General features: G+C 39.7%; 1 protein-coding gene across 1 annotated transcript in view; it reads right to left on the bottom strand.

The window, feature by feature from the left end:
• LOC149311105 (syntaxin-7-like) overlaps positions 1 to 13,028 on the bottom strand; it is a 62,852-nt gene that overhangs the window by 16,205 nt on the left and 33,619 nt on the right. Inside the window, exons 3-6 of the mRNA XM_089530353.1 lie at positions 6,498 to 6,564; positions 3,013 to 3,103; positions 2,101 to 2,238; positions 920 to 972 (exon numbers count right to left, since the gene is read on the bottom strand). Of these exons, the coding sequence (XP_089386479.1) occupies positions 920 to 972; positions 2,101 to 2,238; positions 3,013 to 3,103; positions 6,498 to 6,564 (349 nt within the window). The remainder of the gene's footprint in view (positions 1 to 919; positions 973 to 2,100; positions 2,239 to 3,012; positions 3,104 to 6,497; positions 6,565 to 13,028) is intronic.

Genomic DNA, 13,028 nt, shown 5'->3' with positions numbered 1-13,028 from the left:
CAGTGGGCCCTTGGTATCTGCTGGAATTTGGTTCCAAGAGCTACTGTGGATACTAGAATCAATGGATGCTCAAGTCCCATTATATACAGTGGCTTAGCAAAATGGTCTCCCTTATATAAATTGACAAAATCAAGATTTGTTTTTTGGATTTGTTTTTTTTGAGAGGGGACATTTTCAAGCTGTGGATGGTTGATTCCATGGATGCAGAATCCATGGATATGGAGGGCTGACTGTACCCTCTCCCCCGGTCACTAGAAAGATCCATTTTCCCAAAAAGTGTTCTGAATGTGCAGCAAACCACACGGGGATAGGATAGGTAATTGACCTTGTCATAGTGAATGGCAAGGAATATCCCTCACCAAATGTTCTTCCATTATATGCAAACAAACTAGGAATAGCCACCCTTCTGTCCTTTATTTTAAAACCATTTTTGAAAGGAGTATTTTTGAGTATGTACCCATACAATCTGTTAGTTCTCCTACTCAGACCTTTTGAAACACAGCACATGATCTGAATAAAAGTAATTTGCATAATATGTACACACCTGGAACTTGAATCTGACAACCTCTGGTGCCTAGTAAGGATGGGGAACTGATTTAGGACAAATAAAGGCTGAACAAGTACTGTGGTAAGGGAAGAGAAAGGTCAACAAAAGAAAAAATGGGGGGGGGGGGGGAGGAGAGGAGGAACAATAGTCCAGCAGAGTAAAAAAAGAACAGGTTCCTACCCTAGCTACAGGCTGAGCAAGTATTTAGGTGGAAGTAAAAGAAGAGTGACAAAAAATGGAAAAAATTTTACACAGTGGAAGCAAAGAAAAAGAAAATGTAGGTAGGATTAATGGGTTACTAACCCAAAGGAATTGTGTTTTCATTTATGTTCAATAAATGACATATTTATCAGGTGTTATAGCCCTTCTTACCTGTCCCAGGAGACAAGTGTTCCTTCTCTGTAGCTTTCCTCTGTGGCTCCACCCTGTGAAGTTTGTACAGGAAAAAAATGCATCAAACAATTAAATCAGGATTACTCAATCAAGATGGAAAGTATAATCATTGTTATTTTTTTACCAACTGAAAAATTGCTTTCCCGACCAAGGAAATCTGGTCAGGAAGAATAACACAGAGGTGGTAATATTTTACAGAATTCATGTAGTGTTTTACAAAGAAAGTGATGTAGTTCTGTGTACAACAACAAACTTGTTTTGTGAAAAAAATCTTGGACAAGTGGTTATCTGGAAACAGTGGCTTTTGCACTATAATTTCTCCAAACACTTCAGGATAAATTAATACCAAGTGCAGACTGTGTGAACGTCTGTAGCAGAAAGAAAACTGCAGAAATTATTCATCTTCATTTTCAAAAATGAAATAACTGAATAATTTACATCCACAGATTAAATGTACAGTATTTTATGCATGAAAAATCCTGTCCCCAAAACAATGTGGGATGGAATGCAGGGGGGTACAATTTTAGGCATGAACCCACCTTCCCCCTCATCAGCCACCCTGTGTATCATTTCAAACAGATGGCCCAAAAGGGCCATTGTCAGGCTGATCTGAGGGCAGGGCATGCACATGACATATGCCCCTGAATTGCTCAAATGCCACACACAGGCTGTACCTGGGTTGCCAAATGCAGCCCAAAACTGGCCATGAAAGGAACGATTTCTTACCGCTCTTTTTCACGGCCTGTTGAGGACTGCGGCAGCAGGTTCCCTTGGGACCACAGTGTCTGGTTGCCATGGTCCCAGGGTAGTCCTGGGGCAACCAGGGCAGGAGCTGCAGGCCTCTCCTACTGTCCCATCTGCTTGAGCCCATTGCTAAGGTCATCTAACTTTCCATAAAGGCTTTCTGTGGGCCACCAAACGGGAAAAATTGTATTTTCTTCTATTACTATTAATACATAGGTTAATACAGTCTGCCTGCACCATACGTTGCGGCTTTGAGCTTACATGTACGGCAAGCCCCAGAGGGCAAAATGGTGTCTGGCGCAGGCATATGTGACCCACCATGCATGGGAGTGAGCTGCCAGAATGGGACTTAAGCATACACATTTTTTTCCATACTCCGGAGGGGAGGGTGCCAAGGGCCCACTGTATGTACTTACCGACACCCTCGAGCTAGATCGCACTCTTGCTACAAGTTCTCTCTCTTTCTCAGCAGCTTGTCTTTGGACTCGTTGGAAGTTTGTAAGGGCTGTAGTGAACTCATTCACAAGTCGGTCCTTTTGTATTTTTCTTTGACGCTGAAAGAAGAGAAAGGTAATTAACAAAGCAAGGCATTTCTTCAGCCGACCAGTTGAACCTCTGTAGAGCACTGTCCTTTTTTGGTTCAAAGCAAGAACCTGACAAACATCTACACCAGGTGTGAGTAAAGTGTGGCCTTGATTTCAGATGTAGCTCCCAGAACTATTTAAGCAGACCTTAATTCCCCCTACCTGGTGCTCCATAATTGGCCTCTTTTTGGCAATAAGAAAGTTGAATTGCTCCTCCTGCAAGTCTCCAGCCACTTCTAGGGTTGCTTCCCTGTGTTTTGGTCCATGCATCCTCCAGGTGGTACTTATCAGAGAATTGGCCCTTCGGCCTGCCAAAGTTACCCCACTCTGGATTTATTGATAATAAATTGATTATTTTCTTTTTACACACAAAAACAGAGAGCTGGAGATTGAGCAGTCATCTCTAAGAGGGTTTGCTGAAAAGGCACCTTAGTTCTATTTTGGGTGTAATGCACATGCACAGTGTAAACAGAGAAGTTACAATGCTGCATGTATTTAGGCTGCTTAATATCAACAAGATTTAAGCAGCCTAGTTGTGCACAAGACTGTAGTCAATGTGATTAAAATAATCATAATCTAAGTGCCTGCACCAGAATAAATCCTATAATCCTAGTAGTTCAGAAACACTTGGCCTTTTAATTACATCAAATACTATGAAGTTCTGTCAATGCTTTGTGTTTTGATATACATCAGGAGAAAATGTAAATGAAAAAAATACACAAAAGTGGTTTTCATATTTTATACCTGTTCAGTTATTGAAGGCAGAGATCCAAACTCTTTAATGTATTTGTCTGTCTCTTTGGCAAGTTGGTTTGTATACTGCTGCTTCTGCTGCCTAAAACAGAAAGTTACAGTCAGGTACTGGATTACTGTATATACTCATGTATAAGTCTAGAAGTTTTAGTGAAAAAAATTGACCCCAAAAACCTAGGTCGATGTATCTACGGGTCAATGTAAATACTACTTTAATTCATATTAAAAAGGGAATCATCCCCTGGTGAAAGGCAAGAGTACATCTGTCCCAAAAGCACTGACCTCCTCTCTTCCACCCAGCCCTTAGTTTGAGCCAAGACTTTTATGCCTGCCAGAATTTTGTAGGTTCTTTGGCATTGTTTTCCTTTGCTTCTTCATTTAGATCTTTTGTTGTATTTCCCTAAGTTTTATCCTCAACTTATCCAAGAGTCAAATCAAAATCCATAATTTTGGCCCCAAAACCTGCCCTCGACTTATATATGAGGTCAACTTATAGTCAAGTATATATGGTATATTATCAGTACTGTTGACCAATCTTGTCAGAAAGAAATCTTCAGGCTAGGATTTAGAACACTGGACATTTGTCAAATGTCTACTGTCTACAGTTCTATGGAAACCAAGGGCAAAGAATTGTAAAGGATCAGATTTTGTTTTCAAATGTGATTAGTTATTCAATGAAGATTGCTAAAAAAAGTCATGAAAGGCATAGTCAATATTTTTATATGTAAATATTCATCAGTGGGGTAAGAAAGAAGAAGTAATGTAATGGTCAAAATGTTCCAACTGTATATAAAAATTCACTATTTAAGGAGGATAACAGATTCTGCTTTTGAAGAATAAGAATAAAAATACCTATTAATTCTAAAGAGAACAGCATGTTCTATTGTGGAATCAAAGCATATTGTGGCTGACAACTGTGAGCTTGCCTTGAACTATTACATGGACAGGAAGACCAGGATCCACTTGGCAGATCACTGGGTGAAATCCACTAAATCCCTAAGAGATTCAGATTCTTTAGCCAGATCTGCATTGAGAGGAAAACCTGGCTTACCATTGGGGCATTCAGATCCATGGGGAGGAACAGCTGCCCACACAATTGGCACACACAATAGACCAATACCAGTAGCACTGTCAGCACACTCCCCAAGAGACCCCTCTCCTTCTTTTCCCATGGCTTGTGAAATGGCAATAGCCATTCTATCTGTACACTATATTAATGGTATTGTTGGGCTAATGTGCCCTTGTGCAATCAATCTCCACATCTGAAAAAGTAATGGTACCAGAGGAACTATGTGAACTTGAATGTGAAAGCAATGGTGGGGAGCTGGAGTTCTGGGCAAGAAGAGGCAAACAGCTCACCTGTCTGCCATTGCCCCCTCCCTATCCCCATATTAGTATGCAGTCTTCACATTAAAGGTATTCACTAGAGCAGTGGTTCTCAAACTTTGGTACTCCAGATGGTTTTGCATTTCATCTTCCAGAATTCCTGACTGTGGACCAAGGTGTTTAGGATTTCTGGCAAACGAAGTCCACAACACCTGGAGGATCAAAGTTTGGGTAATACTGCTCTAGAGTTTCCACCCCGATTTGGACAAAATAGGTTCGTTTTACTCTGGAGAATCATCCTGGGGTGTGCATTGGGCCCGTGTTTTACCTGTTTAGACCCCGTGCATCATCTAAACAGATCAGTGAGGGAGTGGGACAATAACATTTATTTTGGTTTGTATGGACACTATCTTTGTTGTTTAACAACAACAATAAAAAACCAAAAAATTTTCCCACTCCTAAATTTGGCTTTGTAAAGATGGCTAAGCTAAGGAATAGCCAGGAAAAGAAATGAACACATCTTCAGTTTCTGCATTTGGTAAAAAAAACCAACCTGGGATAATTATGTGCTTATATGTTATTAATTCTAAATGTATGATTTTCAACCCATTCAAGGCACTATTTTCAAGTGGCCCACAAGGTTCCATTAAAAGAACTATTAAATTTACCAATTATTAGATATATAGGGCTGTTCACTCCTAATCTACCATCTTTTCCCCCCTATGCATTACAGAGAAAAGTCTCCCTAGAGAATGATGCCATCATGCAAATTTTCTACTTTAAATACCAGGCGCTGATTTTCCAATCGCTCTGGTCAGGTCCTGGCAATCAGGCCCAGGTCAAAGTTGGTGGAGGGAATATATGACACAGCAGAGTGATACAAACAGTTATGGTAAGTCTGTTCTTTCACGATACAGTTTATACTATCTCTGATATATGATGCAGTTTATACTATCTCTGCTATATGAACAGGACACAAAAAGGGATTGAGTACTATTGATAACCATCAACAGAAAACTATGGCTGCATAGTTATATGCAACAACATTTTTAAAGTTTCTGCTGAAATGAATCTTAAATTTTATTATCTACTTAGACTCCAGATGCACCACTGATACCTATTTGTGTGTTCAATACCAGCCTGGGGCTCTGGGTTGTCTCAGTCTGGTATCCTTCTGTAGGTCACTAAAATGAGTATGCAGCTTGTTGGGAGCAATTAGCTTACACTTTGTAAACCGCATAGTAAAATAATAATAATAATAATAATAATAATAATAATATAATATTTATTTATATCCCGCCTCTTCCGCTTTGAGGATCGAGGCGGGTAACAACAAAGTTCATACAATACACAATAATAAAAATAACAAGCCCCACAAGACCCCGGCCCAACCCTCCCTTCTAACTATAAAATTAAACAGTAAAACGTGGTTAAAAAGCACATAACAATACATCAAAATTAAAACAAAAAACAAAAACAAACCGCAAATAATAAAAATAATAAAAGGAAAATAATAAAAGGAGGGGGATTCAAATGGTTCTGGACATTATCAATCGGGGAAGGCCTGCCGGAAGAGAAAGGCTTTTGTCGCCTTTTTAAAATCCTCGAGTGAGGATAATTGATGAATCTCTTCCAGCAGGTCATTCCAGGTTTTAGTACATCAAGAAGCAGTATAGAAATGCACTTGCTATTGCTATAAACACCACAAAGCAGAAGTAACACATTTTTACTGCAATGCCCCCATCCCCAGCAGTCACTGTAATATTTTGGAGTACACTCCTCCTTTTTATGCCATGCTATATTACACATTTATATCACTCATCAAAATCAGCCGACTGTACCATGAAACAAACCTGATGATAACAATTTCCAAGATGCTAAAGGCAGCAAATATGAAAATGGGCTGAGCTTTCAGTAGCTTTAGTTAGCTTTGTATGTTGCTGTTTCCAATACCATCTGGGTGTTTAATAGTGCCAATAACATAACTTGACGAATTAACATCAACATATAAACATAACTTGGTCCCACACACTTTATCTTTTTGTTGGCAAATGTTTTAAAGTTGCTGAGCAGTTTGGTAACGCAGGAACACATATTGAGAAGATATCCTCAATGTAGTCAAATCAAAGGTCATCTCATGAAGCACTTACAGCTGTTGCCGCAATTCATGCGTGTCTTGTGTTCCCAGTTGATTCAGTACTCTTTGTATTTCTGCAGCTGTTCACAAAAAAAGAGGAAGAGAGAGCTTTTGTAAATGATACATTTCCTCCACAATTTCATGCATTTCTAATTGACAATTCAGAAACCTATATCAGTTGACAAGAGCTGTGGTAGGTCAAATTCACCACAACTATCAAAGTAAATCACAGTACAAGCTGAACTGTTGAAAGCTGGGGCCTTTCAGATCACATCTTAAAACATTTATTGTAATATAAATGTTGCACAAATAACTGCCAATGTGCTTAGGGTATATAAGTATACCTCATTGAACAAAGTAGATGTGTTCCTAGGCATGACTCCTTTAACAGAAACTTTGGTAGCAGAGGCAGAAATAACTTGGCTAGAATAGAGATTGTTTTGTCACCACAAAAAAGAAGAGAAGCTTGAACATGTTTTTAGCAAATGTGTGTGTGTTTTAGCATTTTTTTTTTATAAGCTTGTGTTTCTCCAGCCTTCCGTCACCATCTTCCCATAACCAATGCTGCTAAAGAATACATAAAAGATATGCACATGTGAAATAAAATAACCAGGTCTGGTAAGCCTCACATAAGTAAACAAAAGCATTTGGAATCTTCTTTTCTGCTCATTTCATGAATCCCCCCCCCCAGCCTGAATATCCTCTGAATCTTAGTCTATTCAAACTGAATGAGGAGTATTTTAATCGTATAGGCAAACCCTGGAGACCACTTCAAGCTAGGGTGTTTTTTTTTTAATTTCACCAGCTTCCAATTTTAAAATAATTTCCATGTTGGTGGCCAAACTTCTTGTTGTTCCTGTTGTGTGCCTTCAAATTGTTTTATCACTTATGGCAACCTTAAGGCTGATCTATCATGGGGTTTTCTTGGCAAGATTTGCTCAAAGGTTTGTCATTGTCTTCCCCTGAAGTTGAGAGCATGTGACTTGCCCAAGGTCACCCAGTGGGTTTCATGGCCGAGCTGGAATTGAACCTGGTTTCCACAGTCATAGTCCAACATTCAAACCATTACACCACACTGGCTCTTGCCCAGATGTATAGATCTATGCTCTTAAAACACACTGGGGGTAGCTAATGTGGATTATCTGCTCTCTCCTTTTCTCTGTTTTGTTGTTCATGCATGCTCAGTAAGGGATTTCAAAATGTTGTCCCTGTTCTAAGGAGGCATACACAGCTACAGTTGGACCGGCTAGAACTTGGCCCTTCCCTGTTCAAGCTTTATTTTGATGTTTACTACAGACATGCCTTTGCAACCCAGCGATAAAGTTTTCCCCCAGCCTTCCTTCACCATCCTCACAATACTAATGCTGCTAAAAAAAATTCTTGCTAAACAGAAGACAAAGAGGAAATTGTTGGCTGGGCAGAACTTAAAAGATTTTGAAAATGAAACTTCTGTCTCAGAAGCTTTGTTAACTGAAGCATGTCTGTATATTAATGCTATCCAAAACCTCAGCACACAACAAACAAGCATTTAAAAGACATTTTGAACTTCTTTGCACTTTCAGTGAGAAAGAGACAAAAATAAACTAGGTGGCAAGTGACACAACCCATAACAATACTAGTGAAAAAGTGCCCATGTTAACTTAATATATATGAATATCCATTTGGAAGATTTGCACTAAACAGAGAACTGAGAATCACAAAACACTTGCATAACAAGACCAGCAAAGACCAGCAACTACAAAGCTCTCCCTCCCCAATTCAGATTACTGGGGGGGGGGGGGGGAGGGGAGGGGGGACTGAATATCCTCCTTCAGTTTTAGCATATATCCACTTGCCCGATTCACTGGTTCACAACTGGTTCCAGGAAACAAGTAAAGAACACAAAGAAAATTCTCTAAACCTCCAATTTGGCCACCTTCTCTTACAAAATACCTGTAAAATATATGATTTTGTTTCAGTTTATCTAGTCATCAATTGGTGTTTAAGCAAGAAAGCTGAGTGAGATTTCAATACAGGTTTCTTATGTTCTGACTATTATATTAGTACAGCTTTCCCTATTGGCCATGATGATTAGGAATGACACAAGCTTGTATTTCAAGATATCAAGAAGGAACCGGATGAGGGAAGGCAGCACAGGAACTCAGGAGTTAGTTTAGGGACTATTTGCTGTTGTTGTGTACCTTCAAATTGTTTCAGACTTATGGCAACCCTAAGGGTTTTTTGTGGGGCTGAGAGTGTGACTTGTCCAAATTTACCCAGTGAGTTTCCATAGTTGAGCAGGGAATTGAACCCTAATCTCCAGAGTTGTAGCCCAACCCTCAAACCACTGTATCATTCTGGTGCAAAGAAATAATACAGTAAGATTCAAAGAATGATGCTAAGGCATAAAATACTTGACTTTCAGGATCCATTTCTTATACAAGAAAAAACAAGTCTAAATCCAAGGACTTGGTTCTCTGGAGTTTTGTTCTCTGGAGTTTACATTACTGTTGTTAAAGTTCACTTTCAATGGAGATTTTAGAGGCTGCACAAAATTTAGGCTTTTCTAAGTACTCCATTTTGTCCACTTTTATCTATCGAACAGCATGGGTTTTTTTACCCTGAAGCAAGGGGGGGGGGGGGGGTAATTAGTGAATTCCCAAAACCAAATTACTGGGACTGCATAATTTCTAAAAAGAAAAATTACACAGAGTTTTATTTTTTAGAGACTCAAATGTAACAGATGGAAAAGATGTCTTGAAATGTTGGCAAGATCTACAATCTACAATCTATTTAATATGGAGAGGCCATATATAAATAAGTATTTCTGATCTGAACTATTTACAGTACTTAGAATAAAATCACAGTGAGGGCTGTGTTAAAATTAAACACAGGTATGGACATCACTAGCACTTCTTCTGCATGAATGCCACCTACTGGCCATCTTGACAGAAGCAAACCAGCAAAAATACATCAAACCACAAAACTATCTCCCCCTTGTGGCTCTCTTTATAATACATGCTAAGGGCTGGAGGACATAGAATGACCCAAATAGTGCGCTTTCCTCCCCTCATTGCAACATACGATCCTGGCAACAATGGGAATTCAGCAACACTCCAGAGTCTACATACATTTAAAAGTTATTTTAAGTAACGTGAAACTTATTCCCTTTAGATACTTTATTGTTCAGTTAGCTCTTAGTGCATGCTATAAACTGATTTAACAGTTATAGGTCTTCATGAAATTGTAGTTCCAACTTAAGTAGGCCCAGTGGTTGAATGCAACTTACGTTAAATCTGACATATCAAGTTCTCATTCATTCAGTGGATGTACTTCAATTGGACCTAACAATTAGATTTAGGCCATATGTGTAATATTAACAGAGGAAAGACTGGGTTAGTTAAGGAAGACTAGATGAGTGAAGTTAATTTTGGGACTACAGTGGACCCTTGTTATACGCTGGCGTTTGGTTCCAAGATCTCCCGTGGATAACAAAATCCATGTATGCTCAAGTCCCATTAAATATAATGACATAACAAAATGGTGTCCCTTATAAAAAATGGAAAATCAAGGTTTGATATTTGAAATTTATACTTTTTTGAACATTTTCAAACCGTGGATGCTTGAATCTGTATATAAGAAGGGCCGACTGTATTATCTTTCAATGCAAAGCAAGTTAACAGATTTGCACTATTAAGTCAAGGGTCAAACCGGCTTGTTTCTCTAGTATAGTTCTTCTGTAGTGAAGAACTCTGGATTGCAGCCAGAAATACTGGCTGCATTCACTCTACGGAAACAATCCAGTTTGACACCACTTTAATAATAATAATAATTTAATAATTTGTTTTATTTATATACCGCTATTCCAAAGATCATAGCGGTGAACAGCAAGTAAGCTAATTAGCAAGTAAGCTTTAACTGCCATGACTCAATGCTATGGGATTCTGGGAATTGTAGTTTGTTGTGGCACCAGAGCTCTCTGACAGAGTAGGCTAAATATCTCACGGAACTACAAATCCCAGAATTCCATACCATTGAGCCATGGCAGTTAAAGAAGTGTCAAATTGGATTATTTCTGAGGTGCAGAAGCAGCCATTGTTAGGGAGGAAATCAGAAAGACACTATCTGTAACCAAAAAGGCGGAGGAGGTTGAGTGGATGTCAGACAAAACTCTTCAGGCAGTTAAGGGCAAACAAAAAGCTGAAATAAAAAAGGACAGAAAAATATTGAGAATCTTGAATGCAACTGTTCAGTGAACTGTGTGCTGGGACAAAAAGAACTCTTATAAGTATTAATGTACACAAATAGAAGGCGACAATAACAAAGACAGAATAAGAGACCTCTTCGACAAGATTTGAAAAATTACAGCAATATGGTGATGCTATACTACCAGCAGGGGAACACCCTACATTACCAACACTTGTCCTTCCACATTTGTGGCTTTGACTTTTGCGGATTTGATTATTCATCAATTTTATTAATATATTCTCTCTAGGAATATTTAGGTCTGCCAGAGCAACTCTATGGTCAACTTTAACCAAAAGTCGCACTGAAGGACCCTAGAGAGTTGCTCCTCTAGCACAAGTCTATGGTCAATGTCTGGCTGGTGTTGACCACAGAGTCACACTGTAGGACCTAGAAATTCCTAAGAAGTGTTCTCTCAGGTAAAAACATAGTGTTTTTGTTATTTGTGGTTTTTCCACATTCACAGAGGACCTGTGCCTCTAACACCAGCGAATGTGGATGAAATGATTACAGATTTCTTCAAGAAAGAACCATTTGAAGATGAACCCACAGTTTTAGAAAGTGAAACGGAAAAGGCCTTCAAAGCACTCAGGAGGAATAAATCGCCACAAACAGATATCTTATCCATAGTGCTATTTCAAATTGTAGATATGGAATCCATCAAAATTCTAACAAAAATGCTGCCAAAAATATGCAAAATAAAGCAATGCCCCCTGCAGACTGACAATATTCAGTATATATGCCAGTCTCCAAGAAAGGGACCATCAGGAGTTGTAGTAACTACTGGACTATTGCACTAATTTCCAATGCAAGCAAAATGATGCTCAAAATTAAACAAGAAAGCCTTTTACAATATATGAAGAAAGAATAAAAGTATCATAAAGTTGGACGGGACTACCAAGACCATCCAGTACAATCCCCTGCCATGTAGGAGAAATGCCAGATTACCAAACTGGAGACAGGAAAAAGAAAGGGATCACATTACAAACATATATTGGGTAATGTAACACTTTAAAAGTAATGGGAGTTCCTGATGCATAACCTCTGCTCTGGACAAGACATCACTGTTAGTACAATGCACCTGCTCCATATGCGGGTGCGCCATATGAGGCTTCCAGTTTACGTGGCAGCTGTGCTGCTGTACATTGAATGACGCGTGCACCTGCGGCGCAAGCATACTGCACTGCCGCAAACACAAGCCCCATGGGCTTGAGCTTATGCAGTATTTGCCTTATGAGGGGGTGGTGGTGGTGGTCCAGAATGGATCCCTACATAAGGCAAGGCTCCGCTGTACACAATATGGAGGACAGGTTGCTTACCTGTAACTGTAGTTCTTCAAATGGTCATCTCTGAATAAATGGGCTTCCTGCACCAACGCAGAGACATTCGGAACCTTCTAGAATTACTAGGGATGACCAATAGTCTCTCAGATCATCTCAAATCTAAAGTACGGTGGACAAAAAATGCGAGTGCTCTTTGAACATCAAGTGAATGTAGGACGCATCCAGTACCAGAGGTCAGATTCAGAGCCAAGGTTGGTAGAACAATATCCTGGCTCTAATGAAAGGAAGACACCACCTTGGGCAAGAAGATGATGTCTGGATGGAGAACAACTTTGTCCTTATGGAAATGAAGGTGCGGCTGGTCGACTCCCAGTGCTCAAAGTTCACGTGCACAGTGTGCTGAAGTGATGGCAACAAGAAAGACAGTCTTCCAAGTGAGAAGTCTGCGATCAGCTGTAGCCATGGGTTCAAAGGGGTGCTTGGAAATTTGCACAAGGACCAACTTGAGACTCCAAGCTGGTATCGGTACTGACGATGGAGGATCGAGATTAATGAATTCTTTGAAGAACTTTTAAATTATGGGATCTTGAAAGAAGGATGGGAGTCCATTGAGCACTGACAGCAGCCAGGCAACACTTTAAGGGAAAAAATGGAGAGTCCAGCTTCCACTAAAAACATTAGGAATTCCAAAACTTGAGGAGCTAGAACTTGAGAGGGGGACAGATTTTTGTCTGTCAAAAATATCAGAAATTTAGTACATTTCAAACTGTAAGGCTTCTGTGTCAATGGCCTGTGAGCTGCTTATATAACAGTCTGCTCAAATTCGGGCAATGCTGTCATATTGAATCTGCCAAGCGACGAGGCAAAGTGTCTTAAGGTCCGGGTGTCGAACCTGACTGTCATACATGGTGAGGAATCAGGATGCAAAGGCAGTTAAAGGTAATTCCCATGGGCCAGATGTAGGAGAGGCACAAACCACAGTTGCCATGTCCACCAAGGGGTGATCAGGATGGCAAGTGATCTGTCCTGCCTCAACT

Source organism: Sceloporus occidentalis, unplaced genomic scaffold (assembly GCF_023333645.1).
Source record: "Sceloporus occidentalis isolate IW3139 unplaced genomic scaffold, rSceOcc1.0.p SCAF_6, whole genome shotgun sequence".
NCBI classification, from domain to species: Eukaryota; Metazoa; Chordata; class Lepidosauria; order Squamata; family Phrynosomatidae; genus Sceloporus; species Sceloporus occidentalis.
Note: the sequence above shows the minus strand (reverse complement) of the source record. Positions and strands in the feature narration are given on the sequence as shown.